At 42.8% G+C, this 27,104-nt stretch overlaps 1 protein-coding gene and 1 pseudogene across 1 annotated transcript in view; one reads left to right on the top strand and one right to left on the bottom strand.

Annotated features, from left to right (window-relative positions):
- The window catches only part of LOC103784656 (5-azacytidine-induced protein 2-like), a 46,539-nt pseudogene extending 38,708 nt beyond the window's left edge, over nt 1-7,831 (bottom strand).
- Nucleotides 7,832-19,190: 11,359 nt separating this feature from the next.
- LOC134729049 (sorbitol dehydrogenase-like) overlaps nt 19,191-27,104 on the top strand; it is a 31,419-nt gene continuing 23,505 nt past the window's right edge. The window contains exon 1 of the mRNA XM_063596496.1: nt 19,191-19,256. Within this exon, the coding sequence (XP_063452566.1) occupies nt 19,191-19,256 (66 nt within the window). The remainder of the gene's footprint in view (nt 19,257-27,104) is intronic.

Genomic DNA, 27,104 nt, shown 5'->3' with positions numbered 1-27,104 from the left:
CTAAGGCCTTGTCTTTTGACAATGGCAGCCCAGGTTCAATTCTTGGCTTAAGGAATGAGTCTTTTCTGGTTTATTTGTGTAACTTTTTGACCCTTATTGATTCTTTTTCCCCCGTGGACCACTTTTGATTTCTCCTCTTGAGTTTTCCTTTGAACTACCTTGGGAAGATTCTAAATCTTGTTAAAAAAAGAAAGAAACTGATTACTATCTCTTTGAATCACCATGTGTATCCATTATAACCTTATTTAAAACATTAATTTCACATGGGAAGTTACCTGTGGTGAAGTTCAAAAGCAAGGAACATTGACTGTCTGTGCTGGCTAGAGTCTAGTAATTAGATATTTAAAAAATAATTTTTTAAAGAGCTGTATGGTTAAAATCAGCTTGATTAAAAGCAGATATCCAAACTGTACATATATTTAAAATACCTTTACTTTTTTTTCTCTTCTTGGATCTTATTTTTCTAAAGAAAAAAAGAGGTTTTTTCTTCTCAGTTGACTGAATTGTTTTTCTCCACTTTTGTCTTCTCAACACTCTTGATGCCCACATGAAAGAACCTAAGATAAATTCTAACAGCCTGGGACTCTTAGGGAAAAACAGAGGAGGTGCCACAGACCCCATTCTGGGAAAAAGCTCTGTTTTTCTCATGGAACCCTAGGAATTGAAAGAGAATAGATCCCTCTCAAAATCTAAGGCTGTGTTCTGTTTTATATTACATTACCTGACATTTTTTACTTTGGCAGGTATCAAAAATTACTTTGCATTATTTGAGAGCTTTTAGTCTTGGTGTGTAATAACCAGGTAGGAAATATACTTTAAGGGATAACTAATAGCAGTTAAGAGAGATACTTGGCTCTTGGATTTTTGGATTAGAGAAGCATGCTCTTGGCCACCTGGAAGGTATGGAAATATCCCCACCCCGAACTGAGAGGAGACTCCCATGGAGGATGGGCTGATTTCAAAATGGGCTGATTGGCTTTGGGTTGCTTTGCAATGATATGCATGGTAGAAGTATTACACTATCTTCTCCCATAGTATTTCCCTCTTTTGGGGGGATCCAGGATGCAGTATACAAATGGCACCCTTAATTTTGGGGATATGTTTTTGCCTTCTAGCTATGCCTTCTTATTGGGCCCTAGAAATGCCTTGCTTTCCTGGTGCTGTTCCTCCAAGGGTGTCACCTTGAAGCCAGTAATCCAATTAAGAAACTAGCAAATGAAAAATCTTACAAGTACCAGACCTTCTGTCTGTCTGTCTATGTATATGTGTTGTATGCATGATGTTTGTATAAAAGAGCTCTAATTGGCTTAGAAAAATAAGCACTTAAATCAAATATTTTGTCAGAAAAATAGAAACTTTTTAATGCCTGTTTGTTCACATAATTTCAGTGATCTTTTGGAAATAAAAACAGTTTTAAAGATCATTGGTAAATAAAAAATGTCTTCACAATTTAGATGTTTGGTCTAAATAAGGTCAGATGTTAGGTTTGCTAAATGCTTTAAAGTCATAAACTGTTTCTTTGACTTTCAAAAATTGTTAGACTTACCTACTTTGGAGCCATTAGAAATTCTAGCTAAGGTCTGGGGACATGTGGAATTAGCCATGCCCCCTAGCTATGCTGGAGTCAGACCTTATCTGCATTTCTGTCTGATGTCCTAGGCTCCACACTTAGTACATAATTAAAACCACTTATTTATCAGGGTTTTCATCAAAAACAAAAGTTGCTAAGTGTTAACGTTGTAACATGTAATTGAGACTACTGGAGAAATCGTTTTATATGCAAGATGTGTAAGGAAAGTAGAATGTGCTTTAGCTAAAGGATTAAATAAAGTATGGGAATATGGCTTTTGTCAAAGGGAATGTAATTTTGTCTAGTTCAGAGGGCTTTAAAGATTGTCTTAACCTAAAAGAGTAACAGGACAAAACTGAAGGTTTAAGCAAGTTGAAAAGTGTTTGTGAAGGGTTGGTCTTAAGTTTTGAAGGGGATTATTTAATTTTTTTCTGTATGTTGAACATAAAAGCACACTAATGCTGGGCCAGAATCTGGGCCCCTGTGTCTAAACAACAGGGTTTTCTTAGAAAATTAATCTGCTGTTTAATGGAAAATTGTAAAGTGTTCTAAAAAAGTTTATAAAAACCTTACCTTATGGTCAAACTAATTAAAACTGGATAATTTATAACATTTTATTTAAAAACTAGCTTTAGCATTAAAGAGGCATTAATGCAAACATGAAATTTGGTTTTCTCTTTTGAAAAAGATTTTTGTGTTATTGATATATGTTCCAAAATTATGTGAAACTCCTGTAATTCTGATATGACTTTGTATATGTTATCATTAATAAATATAATTGCTATGTTAAATTATTGTGTTCCCCAGAAGTAACAAATTTCCTTGTCAATTGTGTCTTTAACTGTGGCTGGCCTAAAACTTTTTGTCATCCACAGACAATTATTGTCTTTTGATCCTCTTTAAATGGTTTTATAATCAGCTATAACACTCTGACAGGTGCTCTTAAATGCAGGTTTCTGAAAACTTTGGAGACTGTGACATTAGAATAGAGGAAAAACTTTCAGGACTCTCATTGAGAGCTGAAATGTTCATGAATACTAAGCAGAACGGAAGTTAACTGCATGGGCTGAACTAATAGAAGACTGAGGCAACTTTTTTTGACTTTTTGTTTAAAACATTGCTGATCGTTTTTTGTTTTTTGGAGCCAAGAAAACCTTTCTTTTGAGCTATTTACAGCTTTTAATATTGAGTAAAGTACACATCTGTAAACAAAATTTGGAGCATATTTGTTTCTCTCTTCCTGATTTTGCCAGGATTTGGTAACTATTTGTGAGTATTCTTATGGCAATATAGTTACTTCCATAAGTGCAATAAGAATGTTTTCATTTGCAACAGGACAAAATTGAAGAAACTGGTTATTTTACCAAGGCTTTGACTGGAATCGTATGCTTGCCTTTAAGGAATAAAAGCCTCTTGAGGCCAGGCATGGTGGCTCATGCCTGCAATCCCAGCACTTTAGGAGACTGGGGCAGGCAGATAGCTTGAGCTCAGGAGCTCAAGACCAACCTGGGCAACTTGGTGAAACCCCGTCTCTACTTAAAATACAAAAATTATCTGGGTGTGGTGGCACATGCCTGTAGTTCCAGCTACTTGGGAGGCTGAGGTGGGAGGATTGCTTGAGCCTGGGGGATGGAGTTGCAGTGAGCAGAGATTGCATCACTGCACTCCAGTCTGGGTGACAGAGCAAGATCCTGTCTCAAAAACAAAACAAAACAGAGAAAACAAAGCCCCTTGGGAAAACTGGCCTCATGCCTTGTCTACACAGTCCCTGTACAGGGTTCCTGATCTGTGGTAAGTAAAGAATGTCACTTTCTAACAGGCCCAGGAGCCCCAAGTTATCTTGGGACCTCAAGAGGAGAGGAATTTACCCAACTCATGGTTATTTGAGGGTACAAACCCATGGGCTTGGCCTGGCTTTAAAAAAGTCTTGTTTGAGATTCCTTATGGAACAGAGTTCCATCAAAGCCAATTTAAAAAGCCTATGTGAACAATAATTATTGTTGCTGCAATTATGCAAGTAATCAGGCAGAGCATAATAAGACTAAAACTTATTTTGCAAGTAAAGTTGACCTACTGTGATTTATTTTGAATTATAAAATGGGGACTAGAGACAGAAAAATTATGCTCCAAAAATAAAAAACAATCATTGTTAGTTGTTCTTGAGTTTTTTCTGCAGTTTGGACTAAATCCTAAATTATTCATGGACTACAAGTCTCCAAATTAATGTTTTCAAATCTTTACTTTTAAAAGTTGGAATTGCATTCCTTATGCTAGAACTCATTATTTACTTTGTAGTGTGCTGTTAAATGCAATACTAAATGCAATATTAAATGCAATACTAAAATTATAGATGACAATACTAACACATTTTTCAGCCATCCTGTGTGAGTATGTTCAGACAGTAGCAAAATGATTCCAGTCCTCTCACCTTGGGGTCAACACCTACCCCGACTATGCCCCTGGTCAGCAGGAAGAAGTTAGAGTGGTCTTTGCCCTTTCTCCATCTTCATTAGCCAACACCTTAAGATTAAGGTATTATAAAACCCAAAGGAAGGGATTGAAAACGCCATTGCAAAAATATAACTGAGACAGTAAAAGAGATCCAACCTAACCAAGTCCATCTTGCTTCTAACCTCCAAGCTGTCCTTGTTCATTCCTGGGCAAAGTCTGAAATAACTTTGTGGGGAACTTAGTTTTTTTGTTTTCTGTTTTTTTGAGACAGAGTCTCACTCTGTTACCCAGGCTGGAGTGCGGTGGCATGATATTGGCTTACTGCAACCTCTGCCTTCTGGGTTCAAGAGATTCTCATGCCTCAGCCTCCCAAGTAGCTGGGATTACAGGTGCCCACGACCATGCCTGGCTAATTTTTGTATTTTTAGTAGAGACAGGGCTTTGCCACGTTGGCAAGGCTGGTCTCAAAATCCTGACCTCAGGTGATATGCCTGCCTTGGCCTCCCAAAGTGCTGGTGAGAGGTGGAGCCAGCTGGACTTCCTAGGCCAAATGGGGACTTGAAGAACTTTTCTATCTTACAAGAGGATTGTAAAATGCACCAATCAGTGCTCTGTAAAAAAAACCAATCAGCATTCTGTAGCTAGCAAGGGGATTGTAAAATGCCCCAATCAGTGCTTTGTAAAATGCACCAATCAGCAGGATCCTCAAAGTAGCCAACCACAGGGAGGATTGAAAAAAGGGCTTCTGATAGGATAGAAATGGAACATGGGAGGGGACAAATAAGGGAATAAAAGCTGGCCACACCCAGCCAGCAGCAGCAAGCCGCTCGGATCCCCTTCCATGCTGTGGAGGCTTTGTTCTTTTGCTCTTCAAAATAAACCTTGCTAGTGCTCACTCTTTGGGTTGGTGTCACCTTTAAGAGCTGTAACACTCACCGCAAAGGTCTGCAGCTTCATTCTTGAAGTCAGCGAGGCCATGAACCCACAGTAAACCAACTCTGGACACACTTTGGGGGCTCATCCAGGATAGTATCATGCAGTGAGTACCATTTCACTTGCCATTCTGTCCTATTTTTCCTTAGAATTCGGGGGCTAAACACCGAGCACTTGTCAGCCAGTTAGAAGGAACTAGTGTGGCCCCCAGAATAAGACACGGGTGTCAGGCTTTCTAGGAAAGGGCTCTCTAAAAACCCCCCAACTCTTTGGAGTTAGGAGCGTTGGTTTCCCTGGGAACAGCTTCTGCTTTTCCTGTACTTCCGGGCTGAGCTAAGGGTCGACAGAGAGGAAAGCCATTCACTCTGGGGTCCTGACAAAAGTTGGTTGACCTTGCAGCCATGAGCAGACTCTCAAAGTTACGTCACCCAAGTGAGACTTGTCCATCATCCTATCTATCCTGATCCTTGCCTCCTGGGTCCTAATGCCTGTCAGACAAACTTCCTCCTGCCTCTGTTCTCCAAGGGTAATCCTGCTTCTAAAAACCACTCCCTGTCCCTGGTGCTTTTCAAGTTTCTCCTATAAGAATGATTTCTAGTATAAATTTCGGGACTCTGTTCCCTTTTTGAGGCACCCAGGCTCACCAATCAGAAAGACATAATTATTGCCCGAAGCCCTATCTCAGGGGGACTATCTGGAATTTTAGGATCCCTCTACAGACTAGTAGGCCTAACAAAGGCTATTCTCGAAGCTAAGATATGCGGAGCCTCAGAAATTATAGATTCCAAAATTGGGAAGGGGGATATCCTTCCTATTCATATGATGAGAAGTGAGGACAAAAGGCATCACTCTTACAACCCTGGAGATCCCTTCCCTCCTTCAAGTATAGCCCTCCACTCCATTTTGAGGCATATCATCTCTATAGGACAAGGGTAAGGTCACAATACCAACAGAAGAAAATGCTTAGGACGCTTAACTAACAGGTTTTCGAGAATGTGTCAGTAAGGGCCACTGAATCCGATTTTTCTCGGTCCTCTTTGTGGTCTAAGAGGAAAGGCAAGGGTGCAGGTTTTCGAGAATGCATTGGTAAGGGCCACTAAATCTGACCTTCCTCAGTCCTCTTTGTCGTCTAGGAGGAAAACTAGTGTTTCTGCTGCTGCTTCAGTGAGCACAACTATTCTGAACAGCAGGGTCCAGGGACCGTTGCAAGTTTTTGGGCAGGGATAAAAAAAAAACCAAAACCATGGGCAGTTTTTTCTTTTAGATGGGAAACACTCAGGCATCAAACAGGCTCACACTTGAAATGCATCCTAAGCCATTGGGATGAATTTGACCTGCAAGCCCTGAAAAAGAAGAGGCTTATTTTTTTCTGCACTATGGCCTGGTCCCAATATTCTCTCTCTGATGGGGAAAAATGGCCACCTGAGGAAAGTATAAATTACAATATTATCCTGCAGCTTGACCTTTTCTGTAAGATGGAAGGCAAATGGAGTGAAATACCTTATGTCCAAGCTTTCTTTTCATTGAAGGACAATCCACAACTATGCAAAGCTTGCCACCTACATTCCACAGGAGGACCTCTCAGCTTACCCCCATATCCTAGCCTCCCTACAGCTCCTCTTCCTATTAATGATGAGCCTCCTCTAATCTCCCCCCACCCAGAAGGAAACAAGCAAAATCTCCAAGGGGCCACAAAAACCTCTGGGCTATTGGTTATGTTCTTTTCAAGCTGTAGCGGGAAGGGAATTTGGCCCAACCTGGGTACATGTCCCCTTCTCCCTCTCTGATTTAAAGCAGATCAAGGTAGATCTGGGGAAGTTTTCAGATGATCCTGATAGGTATATAGATGTCCTACAGGGTCTAGGGCAAAACTTCGACCTCACTTGGAGAGATGTCGTGCTATTGTTAGATCAAACCCTGGCCTTTAATGAAAAGAATGCAGGTTTAGCTGCAGCCTGAGAGTTTGGAGATACTTGGTATCTTAGTCAAGTAAATGATAGAATGACAGCCGAAGAAAGGGACAAATTCCCTACCAGTCAGCAAGCCATCGCCAGTATGGATCCCCACTGGGACCTTGACTCAGATCATGGGAACTGGAGTCACAAACATCTGTTAACCTGTGTTCTAGAATGACGAAGAGAATTAGGAAAAAGCCCATGAATTATTCAATGATGTCCACCATAACTCAGGGAAAGGAAGAAAATCCATCCACCTTCCTCGAGTGGCTATGGGAGGCCTTAAGAAAATATACTCCCCTGTCCTCTGACTCCCTTGAGGGTCAATTGATCCAAAAGGATAACTTTATTATGCAACCAGCTGCAGATATCACGAGAAAGCTCCAAAAGTGAGCCCTGGGCCCTGAACAAAATCTGGAGGCATTATTAAAGCTGGCAACCTTGGTGTTCTATCACAGGGGCCAAGAGGAACAGGCTGAGAAGGAAAAGCAAGATCAGAGAAAGGCCACAGCCTAACTCATGGCTCTCACATGAACAAACCTTGGTGGTTCAGAGAGGAGAGAAAATGGAGAAGGCCAATAACCTGGTAGGGCTTGTTATCAGTGTGGTTTGCAAGAACACTTCAAAAAAGATTGTCCAATGAGAAACAAGCCACCCTCTCGCCCATGTCCACTATGCCAAGGCAATCACTGGAAGACGCACTGCCCTGGAGGACAAAGGTTCTCTAGGCCAGAACCCCCAACCAGATGATCCAACAACAGGACTGAGGATGCCCAAGGCAAGTGCCAGCTCATGTCATCACCTTCTCTGAGACTCGGGTAAGTTTAACCATTGAGGGCCAGTGAATTGATTTCCTCCTGGACACTGACACTGCCTTCTCAGTGTTAATCTCCTGCCCCGGACCACTGTCCTCAAAGTCCATTACCATCCAAGGAATCCTGGGACAGCCTGTAACCAGGTATTTCTCCCACCTCCTCAGTTGTAATTCAGAGACTTTGCTCTTTTCACATGCCTTTCTTGTTATGCCTGAAAGTCCCACACCCTTATTAGGGAAGGACGTGTTAGCCAAAGCTGGAGCTATTACTGATATGATATGAATATGGGGGACAAGTTACCCATTTGTTGTCTCCTACTTGAGGAGGGAATCAACTCTGAAGTCTGGGCATTGGAAAGACAATTCAGAAGGGCAAAAAATGCCCAGCCAGTTCGAATCAGGCTAAAAGACCCCACCACTTTTCCTTGTCAAAGGCAATATCCCTTAAGGCCCAAAGCTCATAAAGGATTACAGTATATTGTTAGACATTTAAAAGCTCAAGGCTTAGTAAGAAAATGCAATAGGCCCTGCAACACTCCAATTCTAGGAGTACAAAAAGCAAATGATCAGTGGAGACTAGTGCAAGATCTTAATCTCATCAATGAGGCAGTAATTTCTCTATATCCAGTTGTACCCAACTCCTATACCCTGCTCTCTCAAATACCAGAGGAAGCAGAATGGTTCACTGTTCTGGACCTCAAGGATACCTTCTTCTGCATTCTCCTGCACTCTGACTCCCAGTTTCTCTTTGCCTTTGAGGATCCCACAGACCACACATCCCAATTTACGTGGACAGTCTTGCCTCAAGGGTTTAGGGATAGCCCTCATCTGTTTGGTCAGGCACTGGCCCAAGATGTAGGCCACTTCCCAAGTCCAGGAACTCTGGTCCTTCAGTATGTGGATGATTTATATTTTTTATTATTACTATACTTTAAGTTCTAGGGTACATGTGCACAACATGCAGGTTTGTTACATAGGTTACATGTGCCATGTTGGTTTGCTGCAACCATCAACTCGTCATTTACATTAGGTATTTCTCCTAATGCTATCCCTCCCCCTGCCCCCCACCCCATGACAGGCCCCCGTGTGTGATGTTCCCCACCCTGTGTCCAAGTGTTCTCATTGTTCAATTCCCAACCATGAGTAAGAACATGCAGTGTTTGGTTTTCTGTCCTTGTGATAGTTTGCTGAGAATGATGGTTTCCAGCTTCATCCATGTCCCTGCAAAGGACATGGACTCATCCTTTTTTATAGCTGCATAGTATTCCCTGGTGTATATGTGTCACATTTTCTTAATCCATTCTATCATTGGTGGACATTAGGGTTGGTTCCAAGTTTTTGCTGTTGTGAATAGTGCCACAATAAACATACGTGTGCATGTGTCTTTATAGTAGCATGACTTTTAATCCTTTGGGTATATACCCAGTAATGGGATGGCTGGGTCAAATGGTATTTCTAGTTCTAGATCCTTGAAGAATCACCACCACACTGTCTTCCACAATGGATGAACTAGTTTACACTCCCACCAACAGTGTAAAAGCATTCCTATTTCTTCACATCCTCTCCAGCATCTGTTGTTTCCTGACTTTTTCATGATCACCATTCTAACTGGTGTGAAATGGTATCTCATTGTGGTTTTCATTTGCATTTCTCTGATGACCAGTGATGATGAGCATTTTTCCATGTGTCTGTTGGCTACATAAATGTCTTCTTTTGAAAAGTGACTGTTAATATCCTTTGCCCACTTTTTGATGGGGTTGTTTGTTTTTGTCTTGTACATTTGTTTAAGTTCTTTGTAGATTCTGGATATTAGCCCTTTGTCAGATGGGTAGATTGCAAAAATTTTCTCCCATTCTGTAGGTTGCCTGTTCACTCTGATGATAATTTCTTTTGCTGTGCAGAAGCTCTTTAGTTTAATTAGATCCCATTTGTCTGTTTTGGCTTTTCTTAACATTGCTTTTGGTGTTTTAGTCATGAAGTCCTTGCCCATGCCTATATCATGAATGGTATTGCCTAGGTTTTCTTTTAGGGTTTTTATGGTTTTAGATCTAACATTTAAGTCTTTAGTCCATCTTGAATTAATTTTTGTATAAGGTGTAAGGAAGGGATCCCATTTCAGCTTCCTACATATGGCTAGCCAGTTTTCCCAGCACGTTTATTAAATAGAGAATCCTTTCCCCATTGCTTGTTTTTGTCAGGTTTGTCAAAGATCAGGTGGTTGTAGATGTGTGGTGTTATTTCTGAGGCCACTGTTCTGTTCCATTGGTCTATATATCTGTTTTGGTACCAGTACCATGCTGTTTTGGTTGCTGTAGCCTTGTAGTATAGTTTGAAGTCAGGTAGCATGATGCCTCCAACTTCATTCTTTTTGGTTAGGATTTTCTTGGCAATACAGGCTACAGGCTCTTTTTTTGTTTCCATATGAACTTTAGAGTAGTTTTTTCCAATTCTGTGAAGAAAGTCATTGGTAGCTTGATGGGGATGGCATTGAATCTATAAACTACCTTGGGCAGTATGGCCATTTTCATGATATTGATTCTTCCTATCCATGAGCATGGAATGTTCTTCCATTTGTTTGTGTCCCCTTTTATTTCATTGAGCAGTGGTTTGTGGTCCTCCTTGAAGAGGTCCCTCACATCCCTTGTAAGTTGGATTCCTAGGTATTTTTTTCTCTTTGTAGCAATTGTTATTGAGAATTCACGCATGATTTGGCTCTGTTTGTCTGTCATTGCCGTATAGGAATGCTTGTGATTTTTGCACATGGATTTTGTATCCTGAGACTTTGCTGAAGTTGCTTATCAGCTTAAGGAGATTTTGGGCTGAGACGATGGGGTTTTCTAAATATACAACCATGTCATCTGCAAACAGGGACAATTTGACTTCCTCTTTTCCTAATTGAATGGCATGAACCCAGGAGGCGGAGCTTTCTCTTGCCTGATTGCCCTGGCCCATCTTCCAACACTATGTTGAATAGGAGTGGTGAAAGAGGGCATCCTTCTCTTGTACCACTTTTCAAAGGGAATGCTTCCAGTTTTTGCCCATTAAGTATGATATTGGCTGTGGGTTAGTCATAAATAGCTCTTATCATTTTGAGATATGTTCCATCAATACCTAGTTTATTAGAGTTTTTAGCATGAAGGGCTGTTGGATTTTGTAAAAGCCTTTTCTACGTCTATTGAGATAGTCATGTGGTTTTTGTCGTCGGTTCTGTTTATGTGATGGATTATGTTTATTGATTTGCGTATGTTGAACCAGCCTTGCATCCCAGGGATGAAGCCAACTTGATCATGGTGGATAAGCTTTTTGATGTGCTGCTGGATTTGGTTTGCCTGTTTTTTATTGAGGATTTTTGCATCGATGTTCATCAGGGATATTGGTCTGCAATTCTCTTTTTTTGTTGTGTCTCTGCCAGGCTTTGGTATCAGGATGATGCTGGCCTCATAAAATGAGTTAGGGAGGATTCCTTCTTTTTCTATTGTTTGGAATAGTTTCAGAAGGAATGGTATCAGCTACTCTTTGTACCTGTGGTAGAATTTGGCTGTGAATCCATCTGGTCCTGGACTCTTTTTGATTCATAGGTTATTAATTATTGTCTTAATTTCAGAAACTGTTATTGTTCTATTCAGAGATTCAACTTCTTCCTGGTTTAGTCTTGGGACAGTGTGTGTGTCCAGGAATTTATCCATTTATTCTAGATTTTCTAGTTTATTTGCATAGAGGTTTTTATAGTATTCTGTGATGGTAGTTTGTATCTGTGGGATCAGTGGTGATATCCCCTTTATCATTTTTTATTGTGTCTATTTCATTTTTCTCTCATTTCTTCTTTATTAGTCTTGCTAGCAGCCTATCAATTTTGTTGATCTTTTCAAAAAACCAGCTCCTGGATTCATTAATTTTTTAAGGGTTTTTTGTGTCTCTATCTCCTTCACTTCTGCTCTGATCTTAGTTATTTCTTGCCTTCTGCTAGCTTTTGAATGTGTTTGCTCTTGCTTCTCTAGTTCTTTCAATTGTGATGATAGGGTGTTGATTTTAGATCTTTCCTGCTTTCTCTTGTGGGCATTTAGTGCTATAAATTTCCCTCTACACAATGCTTTAAGTGTGTCCCAGAGATTCTGGTACATTGTGTCTTTGTTCTCATTGGTTTCAAAGAACATCTTTATTTCTGCCTTAATTTCTTTGTTTACCCAGTAGTCATTCAGGAACAGGTTGTTCAGTTTTCATGTAGTTTTGCAGTTTTGAGTGAGTTCCTTCATCCTGAGTTCTACTTTGTTTGCACTGTGGTCTGAGAGACAGTTTGTTGTGATTTCTGTTCTTTTACATTGGCTGAGGAGTGCTTTGCTTCCAACTATGTGGTCAATTTTGGAGGAAGTGCGATGTGGTGCTGAGAAGAATGTGTATTCTGTTGATTTGGGGTGGAGAGTTCTGTAAATGTCTATTAGGTCTTCTAGGTGCAGAGCTGAGTTCAAGTCCTGGATATCCTTGTTAACCTTCTGTCTTGTTGATCTGTCTAATATTGACAGTGGGGTGTTAAAATCTCCCATTATTATTGTGTGGGAGTCTAAGTCTCTTTGTAGGTCTCTAAGGAGTTGCTTTATGAATCTGCGTGCTCCTGTATTGGGTGCATATATATTTAGGGTAGTTAGCTCTTCTTGTTGAATTGATCCCTTTACCATTATGTAATGGCCTTCTTTGTCTCTTTTGTTCTTTGTTGGTTCAAAGTCTGTTTTATCAGAGACTAGGATTGCAACCCCTGCTTTTTCTTTGCTTTCCATTTTCTTGGTAGATCTTCCTCCATCCCTTTATTTTGAGCCAATGTGTGTCTGCATGTGAGATGGGTCTCCTGAATACAGCACACATATGGGTCTTGTCTCTTTATCCTATTTGTCAGTCTGTGTCTTTTAATTGGGGAATTTAGCCCACTTACATTTAAGGTTAATATTGCTATGTGTGAATTTGATCCTGTCATTATGATGTTAGCTGGTTATTTTGCCCATTATTTGATGCAGTTTCTTCCTAGCATCAATGATCTTTAAAATTTGGCATGTTTTTTTGTTCGTTTGTTTTTTGTGTTTTTTTTTTTTTTTTTTTTTTTGAGACAGAGTCTCACTCTTTTGCCCAGGCTGGAGTGGAGTGGCATGATCTTGGCTCACTGCAAGCTCTGCCTCCTGGGTTCATGCCATTCTCCTGCCTCAGCCTCCTGAGTAGCTGGGACTACAGGTGCCCACCACCATGCCTGGCTAATTTTTTGTATTTTTAGTAGAGACAGGGTTTCACCATCTTAGCAAGGATGGTCTCGATTTCCTCACCTTGTGATTCACCCACCTTGGCCTCCCAAAATGCTGGGATTACAGGTGTGAGCCGCTGTGCCCAGCCAAAACTTGGTATGTTTTTGCAGTGGCTGGTACCGGTTGCTCCATTCTATGTTTAGTGCTTCCTTCAGGAGATCTTGTAAGGCAGGCCTGGTGGTGACAAAATCTCTGAGCACTTGCTTGTCTGTAAAGGGTTTTATTTCTCCTTCACTTATGAAGATTAGTTTGGCTGGATATGAAATTCTGGATTGAAAATTCAGAATTTTTTTCTTGAAGAATTCTTTTCTTGAAGAATGTTGAATATTGGCCCCTACTCTCTTCTGGCTTGTAGAGTTTCTGCCGAGAGATCTGCTGTTAGTCTGATGGGCTTCCCTTTGTGGGTAACCAGACCTTTATCTCTGGCTGCCCTTAACTTTTTTCCTTCATTTCAACCTTGGAGCATCTGACAAGTATGTGTATTGAGGTTGCTGTTCTCGAGTATTATCTTTGTGTTGTTCTCTGTATTTCTTGAATTTAAATGTTGGCCTGCCTTGCTGGGTTGGGGAAGTTCTCCTGGATAATATCCTGAAGAGTGTTTTCCTACTTGGTTCCATTCTCCCTGTCACTTTCAGGTATACCAATCAAACATAGATTTTGGTCTTTTCACATAGTCCCTATTTTTTGGAGACTTCGTTCATTTCTTTTCACTCTTTTTTCTCTAAACTTCTCCTCTCACTTTATTTCATTAATGTGATCTTCAATCACTGATATCCTTTCTTCCACTTGATCAAATCAGCTATTGAAGCTTGTGCATGTGTCATGTAGTTCTCGTGCCATGGTTTTCAGCTCCATCAGGTTGTTTATCGTCTTCTTTACACTGTTTGTTCTAGTTTTCCTTTCATGTAATCTTTTTTCAAGGTTTTTAGCTTCTTTACGAAGGGTTCGAACATCCTCCTTTAGCTCAGAGAAGTTTGTTATTACCAACCTTCTGAAGCCTACTTCTGTCAGCTCATCAAAGTCATTCTCCGTCCAGCTTTGTTCCATTGCTGGTGAGAAGCTGCTATCCTCTGGAAGGGAAGAGGTGCACTGGTTTCCAGTAAATTCCACTATTCTGCTCTGGTTTCTCCCCATCTTCGTGGTTTTATCTACCTTTGGTCTTTGAGGCTGGTGACCTACAGATGAGGTTTTGGTGTGGATGTCCTTTTTGTTGATGTTGATGTTATTCCTTTCTGTTTGTTAGTTTTCCTTCTAAGAGTCAGGTCCCTCAGCTGAAGGTCTGTTGGAGTTTGCTGGAGGTCATCTCCAGACCCTGTTTACCTGGGTATCACCAGCGGAGGCTGCAGAACAGCAAATATTGCAGAAGAGCAAATGTTGCTGTCTGATCCTTCCTCTGGAAGCTTCGTCCCAGAGGGGCACCCACCTGTATGAGGTGTCTGTCAGCCCCTACTGGGAGGTGTCTCCCAGTTAGGCTACACGGGGGCTAGGGACCCACTTGAGGAGGCAGTCTGTCCATTCTCAGAGCTCAGAAACCATGCCGGGAGAGCCATTGCTCTCTTCAGAGCTGTCAGACAGGAACATTTATGTCTGCAGAAGTTTCTGCTGTCTTTTGTTCAGCTATGCCTGCCCCCAGAGGTGGGGTCTACAGAGGCAGCAGGACTTGCAGAGCTGCAGTGGGCTCTGCCCAGTTCAAACTTCCCCAGCCACTTTGTTTACCTACTCAAGCCTCAGCAATGGTGGACGCCCCTCCCCTGCCAGGCTGCTGCCTCAGACTGCTGTGCTAGCAGTGAGCAAAGCCGTGTGGGCTTGGGATCCACCAAGCCATGTGCAGGATATAATCTCCTGGTGTGCCGTTTGCTAAGATTGTTGGAAAAGCACAGTATTTGGGTGACAGTGTCCCGATTTTCCAGGTACAGTCTGTCACAGCTTTCTTTGGCTAGGAAAGGGAAATTCCCTGACCTCTTGTGCTTCCTGGGTGAGGCGATGCTCTGCCCCACTTCGGCTTGCCCTCCATGGGCTGCACCCACTGTCCAACCATTCCCAATGAGATGAACTAGGTACCACAGTTGGAAATGCAGAAATCACCATCTTCTGCATCAATCACCCTGGGAACTGCAGATCGGAGCTGTTCCTATTCAGCCATCTTGGAATGGAATCGGGATGATTTACTTTTGGCTACCAGTTTGGAAGCCTCATGCCAGCAGGCTACTCTAGATCTCTTGAACTTTCTAGCTAATCAAAGGTGCAAGGCATCTAAACTGAAAGCCCAGCTCTGCCTACAAAAAGTCAAATATCTAGGCCTAATCTTAGCCAGAGGAACCAGGGCCCTCAGCAAGGAACAAACACAGCCTATACTGCCTTATCCTTGCCCTAAGACATTAAAACAGTTGCGGGGGTTCCTTGGAATCACTGGCTGTTGCTGACTATGGATCCCCGGATACAGTGAGATGGCCAGGCCACTCTATATGCTAATCAAGGAGACTCAGAGGGCAAATACTCATCTAGTAGAATGGAAACAAGAGGCAGAAACAGCCTTCAAAATCTTAAAGCAGGCCCTAGTACAAGCTCCAGCCTTAAGCCTTCCCACAGGACAAAACTTCTCTTTATACATCACAGAGAGAGCAGGAATAGCTCTTGGAGTCCTTATTCAGACTCGTGGGACAACCCCACAACCAGTGGCATACCTAAGTAAGGAAATTGAGGTAGTAGCAAAAGGCTGGCCTCACTGTTTACAGGTAGTTGTGATGGTTGCTATCTTGGTATCAGAGGCTATCAAAATAATTCAAGGAAAGGATCTCACTGTCCGGACTACTCATGATGTAAACAGCATACTAGGTGCCAAAGGAAATTTGTGGCTATCAGACAACCGCCTGCTTAGATACCAGGTGCTACTCCTTGAGGGACCAGTGCTTCAAATATGCAGGTGTGCGTCCCTCAACCCTGCCACTTTTCTCCCACGGGATGGGGAACCAATCAAGCATGACTGCCAATAAATTGTAGCCCAGACTTATGCACCCAAGAGGATCTTTTAGAAGTCCCCTTAGCTAATCCTGACTTTAACCTATATACCAATGGAAGTTCATTTGTGGAGAATGGGATACAAAGGACAGGTTATGCCATAGTTAGTGATGTAACAGTACTTGAAAGTAAGCGTCTTCCCCCAGGGACCAGCACCCAGTTAGCAGAACTAGTGGCACTTATCTGAGCCTTAGAACTGGGAAAGAGAAAAAGAATAAATGTGTATACAGATAGAAAGTATGCTTATCTATTCTACATGCCCATGCTGCAATATGGAAAGAAAGGGAGTTCCTAACCTCTGGGGGAACCCCTATTAAATACTCCAAGGAAATCATGAAGTTATTGCACCCAGTGCAAAAACCCAAGGAGGTGGCAGTCTTCCACTGCCAAAGCCGTCAAAAAGGTGAAGGAGAAAAGGCAGAAGGAAACCATCAGGCAGACACTGAGGCCAAAATTGCTGCCAGGTGGAAACTCCCATTAGAAATACCTATGGAAGGACCCTTGGTATGGAACAACCGTCTCCAAGAGATTAAGCCCCAGTGTTCCCCAACCAAAACAGAATGGGGACTTTCATGGTGGTATAGTTTTCTCCCCTAGGGTGGTTAATGACAGAAGAGGGAAAGGTACTCATGCCCAAAGCCAGCCAGTGGAAAATACTTAAGAACCTTCACCAAACTTTTCATATGGGTATTGAGAACACTCATCAAATGGCCAAATCCCTATTTATGGGGCCAAATCTCCTCCAGACCATCCAACAAGTAGTCAAAGCCTGTGAGGTGTGCCAAAGGAATAATCCCTTGGTCCATCATAAGGCCCCTCTGGGGGAACAAAGAATAGGGCATGATCCTGGAGAGGACTGGCAGTTAGATTTCACCCATATGCCTAAGTCAAGGGGATTTCAATACTTGGTCTGTGTTGATATCTTTACAAATTGGACAGAAGCCTTCCCCTCCAAGACAGAGAAGGCTTGGGAAGTGGTTAAAGTCCTAATTCATGAAATAATTCCTAGATTTGGGTTTCCCCAAAGCTTACCAAGAATACCCTAACAGGATGTGCAATCCAGCTTTTACATTTCCAACCTCACCTATTACATGAGCAATGAAAAGTCCATACATGGCCCTGTAACCATGAATACTGTCTTAACTTTCAAAGCCCCTTTATGCCTCCAGCACAACCTGTTATCAGGCCTGCCCCTGGGGCACCTACTATCCCATCAGTGTAATTACACCCTACAACTTCAAGCCCCAACTGATCATAGTAACTTCTGAGTCACCCAAACAGCTCCATTCAGATGGCTTGTCCACTTCTCAGGGCCTCCAAAAATCATTACCTCCTCCATGCTTAACAAACAGTCCGGGTTTTGTAATGGCAAACATACTCCCTGCATGACCATTCACCCCTGGTCCCCCTGCAGCAATGCCCCCACCATTAATTATTGCCTTCTCATCCCCTCTTTCAATCACTCCCTTGAATGGTTCGTAGTTGATACAAAATGATTTTTTCTCCAGTGGGAAAATGGAACACAGGGAGCCACTCAATTTGCTCCTAACACCCCTTTCCAGCCACTCACAAGAGCTACCTTGGCAAGTACTCTAGGAGTATGGGAAAATGGAACACATGGAGCCACTCAATTTGCTCCTAACACCCCTTTCCAGCCACTCACAAGAGCTACCTTGGCAAGTACTCTAGGAGTATGGGAAAATGAAAACAACAAACTCACACACCTTTTTAACATACACAACCAGTTCTGTCTACAGCCAAGGCATATTCTTCTTATGCGGAACTTCAACCTATATCTGCCTCTCCACCAACTGGACAGGCACCTGCACCTTAGTCTTCCTAAGTCCCAACATTGACATTGCCCCAGGAAATCAAATCCAATCAATGCCCCTCAAAGCTCAAGTCCATCAGTGCAGGGCCATACAACTAATACCCTTCCTTATAGGGTTAGGAATGGCCACTGCTACAGGAACTGGAATAGCAGGTTTGTCCACTTCACTATCCTACTACCACACACTCTCAAAGGATTTCTCAGACAGTTTGTGAGAAATAACAAAATCTATCCTTACTCTACAATCCCAAATAGACTCTTTGGCAGCAGTGATTCTCCAAAACCGCTGAAGCCTAGACCTCCTTGCTGCTGAGAAAGGAGGACTTTGCACCTTCTTAGGGGAAGAGTGTTGCTTTTACACTAACCAGTCAGGGATAGTATGAGCATTTACAGGAAAAGGCTTCTGAAATCACACAATGCCTCTCAAACTCTTAGACCAACCTCTGGAGTTGGGCGACATGGCTTCTCCCCTTTCTAGGTCCTGTGACAGCCATCTTGCTATTACTCACCTTCGGGCCCTGTATTTTATTTTATTTATTAATTTTTTTGAGATGGAATCTCACTCTGTCACCCAGGCTGGAGTGCAGTGGTGTGATCTTGGCTCACTGCAAGCTCCACCTCCCAGGTTCATGCCATTCTCCTGCCTCAGCCTCCCAAGTAGCTGGTACTACAGGCACCTGCCACCACACCCGGCTAATTTTTTGTATTTTTAGTAGAGATGGGGTTTCACTGTGTTAGCCAGGATGGTCTTGATCTCCTGACCTCGTGATCCACCCGCCTTGGCCTCCCAAAGTGCCGGGATTCAGGCATGAGACACTGCGCCCAGCCCAGTCCCTGTATTTTTAACCTCCTTGTCAAATTTTTTCCTCCAGGATCGAGGCCATCAAGCTACAGATGGTCTTACAAATGGAACCCCAAATGAGCTCAATTCACAACTTCTACCAAGGACCCCTGGATCAACCTACTGGCCCTTTGACTGGCCTAAAAAGTTCCCCTCTGGAGGACACTACAACTGCAGGGCCCCTTCTTTGCCCCTATCCAGCAGGAAGTAGCTAGATCAGTCATCGCCCAATTCCCAACAGCAGTTGGTGTGTCCTGTTTAGAGGGAGGATTGAGAAGTGAAGCCAGCTGAACTTCCTGGGTTGAGTGGAGACTTGGAGAACTCTTCTGTCTTGCAAGAGGATTGTAAAAAGCCTTGTCCCACCCCTGCATGCGCTGCCTCTCCCAGGCCCTGCCTTCCACCCAGTGTCCTGGACCCTCAGCTGGGCAGCACCACCAGAGCAACCATACATCTTGCGTGTTCCAGGCCTCACTCGAGAGGCAAAAAAGCTCCATGGCGGCGGCGGCCAAGCCCGAGAACCTCTCCCTGGTGGTGCACGGACCAGGTGACTTGCGCCTGGTAAGCCAGGAAGGAGGGTGGGAAGCCTACCGACCCTGACTCACTCTCCTCTGAGCCCAGCCACAGTCCTGGCTTCCCACTTACAGCCCGGCGCCGGCCCCGCACCTTAAGCGCCCTGGCTGCCCAGATCCCAGTTCCCCTCGGGATGTAGGGGTGGCGGGTAGTGGCTGTTGCGAAGAGCAGGGATCTAGTTGTGTACCTCCGAGAACCTAGCCCCATGGCTGGCACGTGGCCGGTGCCCAGGATGGTTGCAAACTGATTGAATGAAGCTTTCTCTCTCCTTTGCCAGCTGCAGATTCATAGTCCAGCCTCTCGTCATTGACCTTTTCAAAGAAAATGCTAAGGCTGTCTGAATTATCCGGGCAGACAGTGCAAAGCAGAAACGGGGGCCAGAAGACACTTAAAAACTGCAGAACTTATATTTAACTCCCCTTTCTTGGAACTGATAAACCTCCCTTGCAGGATTATTATGATCACAAGAGTACTCAGCACTTAGTACGTGCTCAGGAAGTGCCAGCTCCTTCTCCTTTCCTTCCAGTATAGGCCACCATCTCCAGAACTCCTGGTGTTCCCCTTGCCTGTGCCAGACTTCTGAACCTTGGTAGTCCCCTTGTCTGTAAGGCTCCTTCTCTCCCTAAGTCCCTATCTGGTTTACTTTCCAGCAGTTTTTCTTTCTAATCCCGTGCCTCTGTCCCTTTAGGAGGATTCTGTATGTGTGTCCTCTGCTTTAGACCCTGCCTTTTGCTTCCTGTTTTGTGGCACCAAAGTTTAGGAAGTGGCGGAGTCAGCACCCTGGTCATGCCAAGGCTCCCTTGACAAAGTTCTTCTCAGATGGGCCTGGGATGGCAGTGGGTATGTGGGATGAGTGCCAGCCATCTCTGCTGCTCCCCTGTACCTCCTCTCCCTCAAAGTACATGCATCAGTATGTAAATTGCAGTAATTCAGAAGCTTATCCAGATTGGCAGTTCTTGACTATTTAAGAATCAGTAGTGTCCCCTCGACAGAATGCAAAGAGACTGAGTTTGGCAACAATTTCAGATTGTTCAAGGACTCCCTTTAAGCCACTCTAAGCCCCTCTATAGAACCCTTGTCCCAGCTGACTCTCCATCTCCTCAGTTGAAGAAAGTGCCATACCCAAGGTGATAGGTTTTGTTAGTTAACAGAGCCACGACAAGGACTCAGATGTTCAGACTCCCCATTCTAGTGCTCATTCCACTCTTTGGAGCCTCCATCCAAGGTCCTGAATTAAAGTGAGGCTGTTAGTGTTTATTGTTGCAAATGCCAGATGGTATTATGAGTAAGGGAAAGTGGTCCAGCTCTACCCAGCTTGCAGAGTGATTTCCAACTCAGTACTTCATTCCACAAACATTCACTCATGAAAGGGTGCCTGCCATGTGCCAGGCACTGGGCTTAGGGCCCAGAGAGGACACAGCCCCTGCTCCCAAGTTTACTGAGGGAGGCAGACAGATAAAGTCAACAATTATGACAGAGCCCGAGGGCTTTGATGGAGGCCTCAGAGAGAAAAGACCCCACAGAGAAAAGACCCCAAGAGAAAAGAACCTTGGCCCTCTATCTGCTCAGAGCCTGCTTAAAAGTCATGCACCTAAGGTGCAGAAACACCATTAAGTTCTCCTTCATCTTACCTCAAACTCATGGTCTTCCACTGCTCAGGCAGACTACCTCTACTATGGTTCCGTAGACAAAGCTTTGAAGATTAGAGCAGCAGCGAACTAACCTTGATCTCATCAGCTTTGCATTAGAACCCACTCTCTGACTGGATTAGGGGCTAGGTTGGGGTGGCTGTAACCTAAAAGATCTAGAAAATATGATGGGCTATTTCACCTGTGCTTGTGTGCTGGTACACTAACTGGGTAAAAGAGTTCAGAGGAGGATTTAGGAAATGACACCTAGGCTCAGTTTGAGAATGGGAAGTGGGAGGGTCATTTACTGGTCAGAGTAGATTAAAATGAGATCAGGTTTGAAAAGTTGAGTTTAAGATGTCTCTGGAGGCCAGCTGTGGTGGTTCATGCCTGTAATCCCAGCACTTTTAGAGGCCAAGGTGCGCAGATCACTTGAGGTCAGGAGTTTGAGACCAACCTGGCCAACTTGGTGAAACTCTGTCTCTACTATAAATACAAAAATTAGCTGGGTGTGGTGCCACATGCCTGTAATCCCAGCTACTTGGGAGGCTGAGAATCGCTTGAGTCTGGGAGTCAGAGATTGCAATGAACTGAGATCATACCACTGCACTCCAGCCTGGATGACAGCAAAACTCTGTCAAAAAAAAAAAAAAAAAGATGTCTCTGGGACAGGACACAAGGTGCCTTTGAGAAATTTCCTTGGGTGCAAGGATCTGGAGTGCAGGGATACTAACTATCTTGGGTGGAAATGTAAACTCAGGAGTCCTTTGCTCCTCTACTGAGCAGTACTACACTGCCCCCCTGACCCAGAGGGCATTTGTAAATGTGTCAGGGAGGTTTGGTTGTCACAATGACTGAGGAGCAATACTGCGGACTTTATTCAGTTCATAGCACTGTCCTGCACAACAAAGAGTTGTCCTGTCCCAAATAGTGCCCTATGGGGAATTATGGATGGCTGAGCTTGCCTGGGCTGAGTGAACCATGTAGAGTGAGAAGGAAAGAAGAGGAGGACATTACCCTGGAGAGAGCCCCAACACTGGAGGGGAAAGGGCAGAAAGAATTTTCAGCAGAGGAGACCCACTGTGCAGGTGCACCTGCAGCTCAACACAGACCTTCTGGGCCCTCACCACTCCTTCTCAGGCATGGTCTTCCCCCAGCACCTCCACAGTGCCCAACCCGGACCCCGAGTGTGGCATCACTGCTCCTCCATCTTTTCCTTAAGACAAATAGGCTCAGTGGCTTGGGTTTGGGGTCAGTAGTGAACCAGAGATAGCAACTAGGAGGAACAATCCTGGGGAAGCTTTGAGGGGAACCACCCATTTTCCTCTCTGCAAGAGGACCAAAATGAAACCCAGGATTTCCTGGACTTAATAAATTGTCAGCGGTTGCATTTTGGGGGAGGAAAAAACCCTTGGTTGGATATGAACTGGAGAATTTGACTGTTTTCTTCTTTTGATGTAAGACCACCAGCCACAGATTAAAAACCCTTCCATTTCTGGCTGGCTGGGGAAATGCAGCCCAGCAAACTGTGGCCGATTTAGGTATACCGGGGGCAGGGTCTACTGATAAAATGGTTCAGTGCCTCAGGAACTCCTATGAAGGGAGTCATTTGAGGAAACTCTCATTCCTAAAATCTTTTATTATTATTATTATTATTATTATTATACTTTAAGTTTTAGGGTACATGTGCACAATGTGCAGGTTAGTTACATATGTATACATGTGCCATGCTGGTGTGCTGCACCCATTAACTCGTCATTTAGCATTAGGTATATCTCCTAATGCTATCCCTCCCCCCTCCCCCCAACCCCACAACAGTCCCCAGAGTGTGATGTTCCCCTTCCTGTGTCCATGTGTTCTCATTGTTCAATTCCCATCTATGAGTGAGAACATGCGGTGTTTGGCTTTTTGTCCTTGCGATAGTTTACTGAGAATGATGATTTCCAATTTCATCCATGTCCCTACAAAGGACATGAACTCATCATTTTTTATGGCTGCATAGTATTCCATGGTGTATATCTGCCACATTTTCGTAATCCAGTCTATCGTTGTTGGACATTTGGGTTGGTTCCAAGTCTTTGCTATTGTGAATAGTGCCACAATAAACATACGTGTGCATGTGTCTTTATAGCAGCATGATTTATAGTCCTTTTGGTATATACCCAGTAATTGGATTGCTGGGCCAAATGGTATTTCTAGTTCTAGATCCCTGGGGAATCGCCACACTGACTTCCACAATGGTTGAACTAGTTTACAGTCCCACCAACAGTGTAAAAGTGTTCCTATTTCTCCACATCCTCTCCAGCGCCTGTTGTTTCCTGACTTTTTAATGATTGCCATTCTAACTGGTGTGAGATGTTATCTCATTGTGGTTTTGATTTGCATTTCTCTGATGGCCAGTGATGGTGAGCATTTTTTTCATGTGTCTTTTGGCTGCATAAATGTCTTCTTTTGAGAAGTGTCTGTTCATATCCTTTGCCCACTTTTTGATGGGGTTGTTTGTTTTTTTCTTGTAAATTTGCTTGAGTTCATTGTAGATTCTGGATATTAGCCCTTTGTCAGATGAGTGGGTTGCAAAAATTTTCTCCCATTTTGTGGGTTGCCTGTTCACTCTGATGGTAGTTTCTTTTGCTGTGCAGAAGCTCTTGAGTTTAATTAGATCGCATTTGTCAATTTTGGCTTTTGTTGCCATTGCTTTTGGTGTTTTAGACATGAAGTCCTTGCCCATGCCTATGTCCTGAATGGTAACGCCTAGGTTTTCTTCTAGGGTTTTTATGGTTTTAGGTCTAACATTTAAGTCTTTAATCCATCTTGAATTAATTTTTGTATAAGGTGTAAGGAAGGGATCCAGTTTCAGCTTTCTACATACGGCTAGCCAGTTTTCCCAGCATCATTTATTAAATAGGGAATCCTTTCCCCATTGTTTGTTTTTCTCAGGTTTGTCAAAGATCAGATAGTTGTAGATATGCGGCATTATTTCTGAGGGCTCTGTTCTGTTCCATTGATCTCTATCTCTGTTTTGGTACCAGTACCATGCTGTTTTGGTTACTGTAGCCTTGTAGTATAGTTTGAAGTCAGGTAGCATGATGCCTCCAGCTTTGTTCTTTTGGCTTAGGATTGACTTGGCAATGCGGGCTCTTTGTTGGTTCCATATGAACTTTAAAGTAGTTTTTTCCAATTCTGTGAAGAAAGTCATTGGTAGCTTGATGGGGATGGCATTGAATCTATAAATTACCTTGGGCAGTATGGCCATTTTCACGATACTGATTCTTCCTACCCATGAGCATGGAATGTTCTTCCATTTCTTTGTATCCTGTTTTATTTCATTGAGCAGTGGTTTGTAGTTCTCCTTGAAGAGGTCCTTCACGTCCCTTGTAAGTTGGATTCCTAGGTATTTTATTCTCTTTGAAGCAATTGTGAATGGGAGTTCACTCATGATTTGGCTCTCTGTTTGTCTGTTATTGGTGTATAAGAATGCTTGTGATTTTTGTGCATTGATTTTGTATCCTGAGACTGCTGAAGTAGCTTATCAGCTTAAGGAGATTTTGGGCTGAGACAATGGGGTTTTCTAGATATACAATCATGTCATCTGCAAACAGGGACAATTTGACTTCCTCTTTTCCTAATTGAATACCCTTTATTTCCTTCTCCTGCCTAATTGCCCTGGCCAGAACTTCCAACACTATGTTGAATAGGAGTGGTGAGAGAGGGCATCCCTGTCTTGTGCCAGTTTTCAAAGGGAATGCTTCCAGTTTTTGCCCATTCAGTATGATATTGGCTGTGGGTTTGTCATAGATAGCTCTTATTATTTTGAGATACATCCCATCAATACCCAATTTATTGAGAGTTTTTAGCATGAAGAGTTGTTGAATTTTGTCAAAGGTCTTTTCTGCATCTATTGAGATAATCATGTGGTTTTTGTCTTTGGTTCTGTTTATATGCTGGATTACATTTATTGATTTGCGTATATTGAACCAGGCTTGCATCCCCAGGATGAAGCCCACTTGATCATGGTGGATAAGCTTTTTGATGTGCTGCTGGGTTCAGTTTGCCAGTATTTTATTGAGGATTTTTGCATCAATGTTCATCAAGGATATTGGTCTAAAATTCTCTCTTTTGGTTGTGTCTCTGCCCGGCTTTGGTATCAGGATGATGTTGGCCTCATAAAATGAGTTAGGGAGGATTCCCTCTTTTTCTATTGATTGGAATAGTTTCAGAAGGAATAGTACCAGTTCCTCCTTGTACCTCTGGTAGAATTCAGCTGTGAATCCATCTGGTCCTGGACTCTTTTTGGTTGGTAAGCTATTGATTATTGCCACAATTTCAGATCCTGTTATTGGTCTATTCAGAGATTCAACTTCTTCCTGGTTTAGTCTTGGGAGAGTGTATGTGTCGAGGAATTTATCCATTTCTTCTAGATTTTCTAGTTTTTTTGCATAGAGGTGTTTGCAGTATTCTCTAATCGTATTTGTATTTCTGTGGGATCGGTGGTGATATCCCCTTTATCATTTTTTATTGCATCTATTTGATTCTTCTCTCTTTTTTTCTTTATTAGTCTTGTTAGCAGTCTATCAATTTTGTTGATCCTTTCAAAAAACCAGCTCCTGGATTCATTAATTTTTTGAAGGGTTTTTCCACCTATTCCAAAATTGACCACATAGTTGGAAGTAAAGCTCTCCTCAGCAAATGTAAAAGAACAGAAATTATAACAAACTGTCTTTCAGACCACAGTGCAATCAAACTAGAACTCAGGATTAAGAAACTCACTCAAAACCGCTCAACTACATGGAAACTGAACAACCTGCTCCTGAGTGACTACTGGGTACATAACGAAATGAAGGCAGAAATAAAGATGTTCTTTGAAACCAACGAGAACAAAGACACAACATACCAGAATCTCTGGGACACATTCAAAGCAGTGTGTAGAGGGAAATTTATAGCACTAAATGCCCACAAGAGAAAGCAGGAAACTTCCAAAATTGACACCCTAACGTCACAATTAAAAGAACTAGAAAAGCAAGAGCAAACACATTCAAAAGCTAGCAGAAGGCAAGAAATAACTAAAATCAGAGCAGAACTGAAGGAAATAGAGACTCATTCCTAAAATCTTTTCAAAAAATGTATAAATTTTCAAGGGAAAAGTGTATCATTTAAATTACATCATTATTTGCTTTCCAAAAAGTGTATAAATCATTCCTAAAATCTGAAGCAGGATCCCAAAGCATTCTGAAGCAGGAAGCAATATCTCAACCGCTGCCATCCTACTTCAGGTAAGGCCAGGAACCAGCCAGCATCCAGGGCAGTGGTTCTGTGGGGGAATGCGACCTGATCCACTTTACTTGTCCCTTAACTGGCAGGAAGGAAGCCTACCGCACAGCCTCCCTACTGCCTAGGAGAAGGCACCATTCTCTTCTTTCTTGATGTATGGCTGCAGGGAACAAAAAAATAAACTCCTTGCCTACTAATTAGTTAATGATCACCTTGACCACAGCAAAGAGAAGTATTTATAAATTGGGTGGTAAGTCAGACACACACTAAGACCAGTGGTTTTCTTTTATAATTAGGAGAACAAAATGAAACATCAATCTGAGACTTAAGGACTTTCGCTTTTCCCCTCATTTTAAATAGAGATAGTTTGAGAATTGGCAGGAGGAAAAGTAACTGTTGACCAAATTGATGTATAAAGAAGCAAACAGTGTCAGCTTGCTGGAGTTCTTTCTAAATGGAAATAGTACGAAGTTCCCAAACCAGGCTGGGGAGCCAGAGTGGGGTTTAGTCCCCGTTCTACTGCTGCTAGTTGTATGACTCAACAAATTATTTTCCACTTCAACTTCCCAGTGAAATGGGGATAATGGTAGTATTCATCTTTGGTTGTATGAGGATTCAGTGGAACCAATTGTGTGTGTGAAAGGCCTAGCACAGCATCCAGCACACTGTTAATGGTATGTGCTAACTGTGGAGATAAGCAGGAAGCCAGAGCCCCTGAGGATGGACACTTAAACCATATTAGCTTAAAAAGAGGTGGACGGAGACCAGGGCCTTCAAACACATGAACAGTTTTCCTAACCAAATTATTATAATGTGGGCCCAGGCAATAGTCTTGCTTTCCACTGTATTTACCAGTTTAATTACTGTATGTCCCTTTGATCAGTCTGTAGAAACCCAGAAGCTTTTAATTAGGAAATGAATTACAGATTCATGAAGTTAG

The sequence above is a fragment of the Pan paniscus genome, chromosome 16 (genome assembly GCF_029289425.2).
Source record: "Pan paniscus chromosome 16, NHGRI_mPanPan1-v2.0_pri, whole genome shotgun sequence".
Classification (NCBI taxonomy): Eukaryota; Metazoa; Chordata; class Mammalia; order Primates; family Hominidae; genus Pan; species Pan paniscus.
This window is presented reverse-complemented; position numbering and strand designations above follow the sequence as displayed.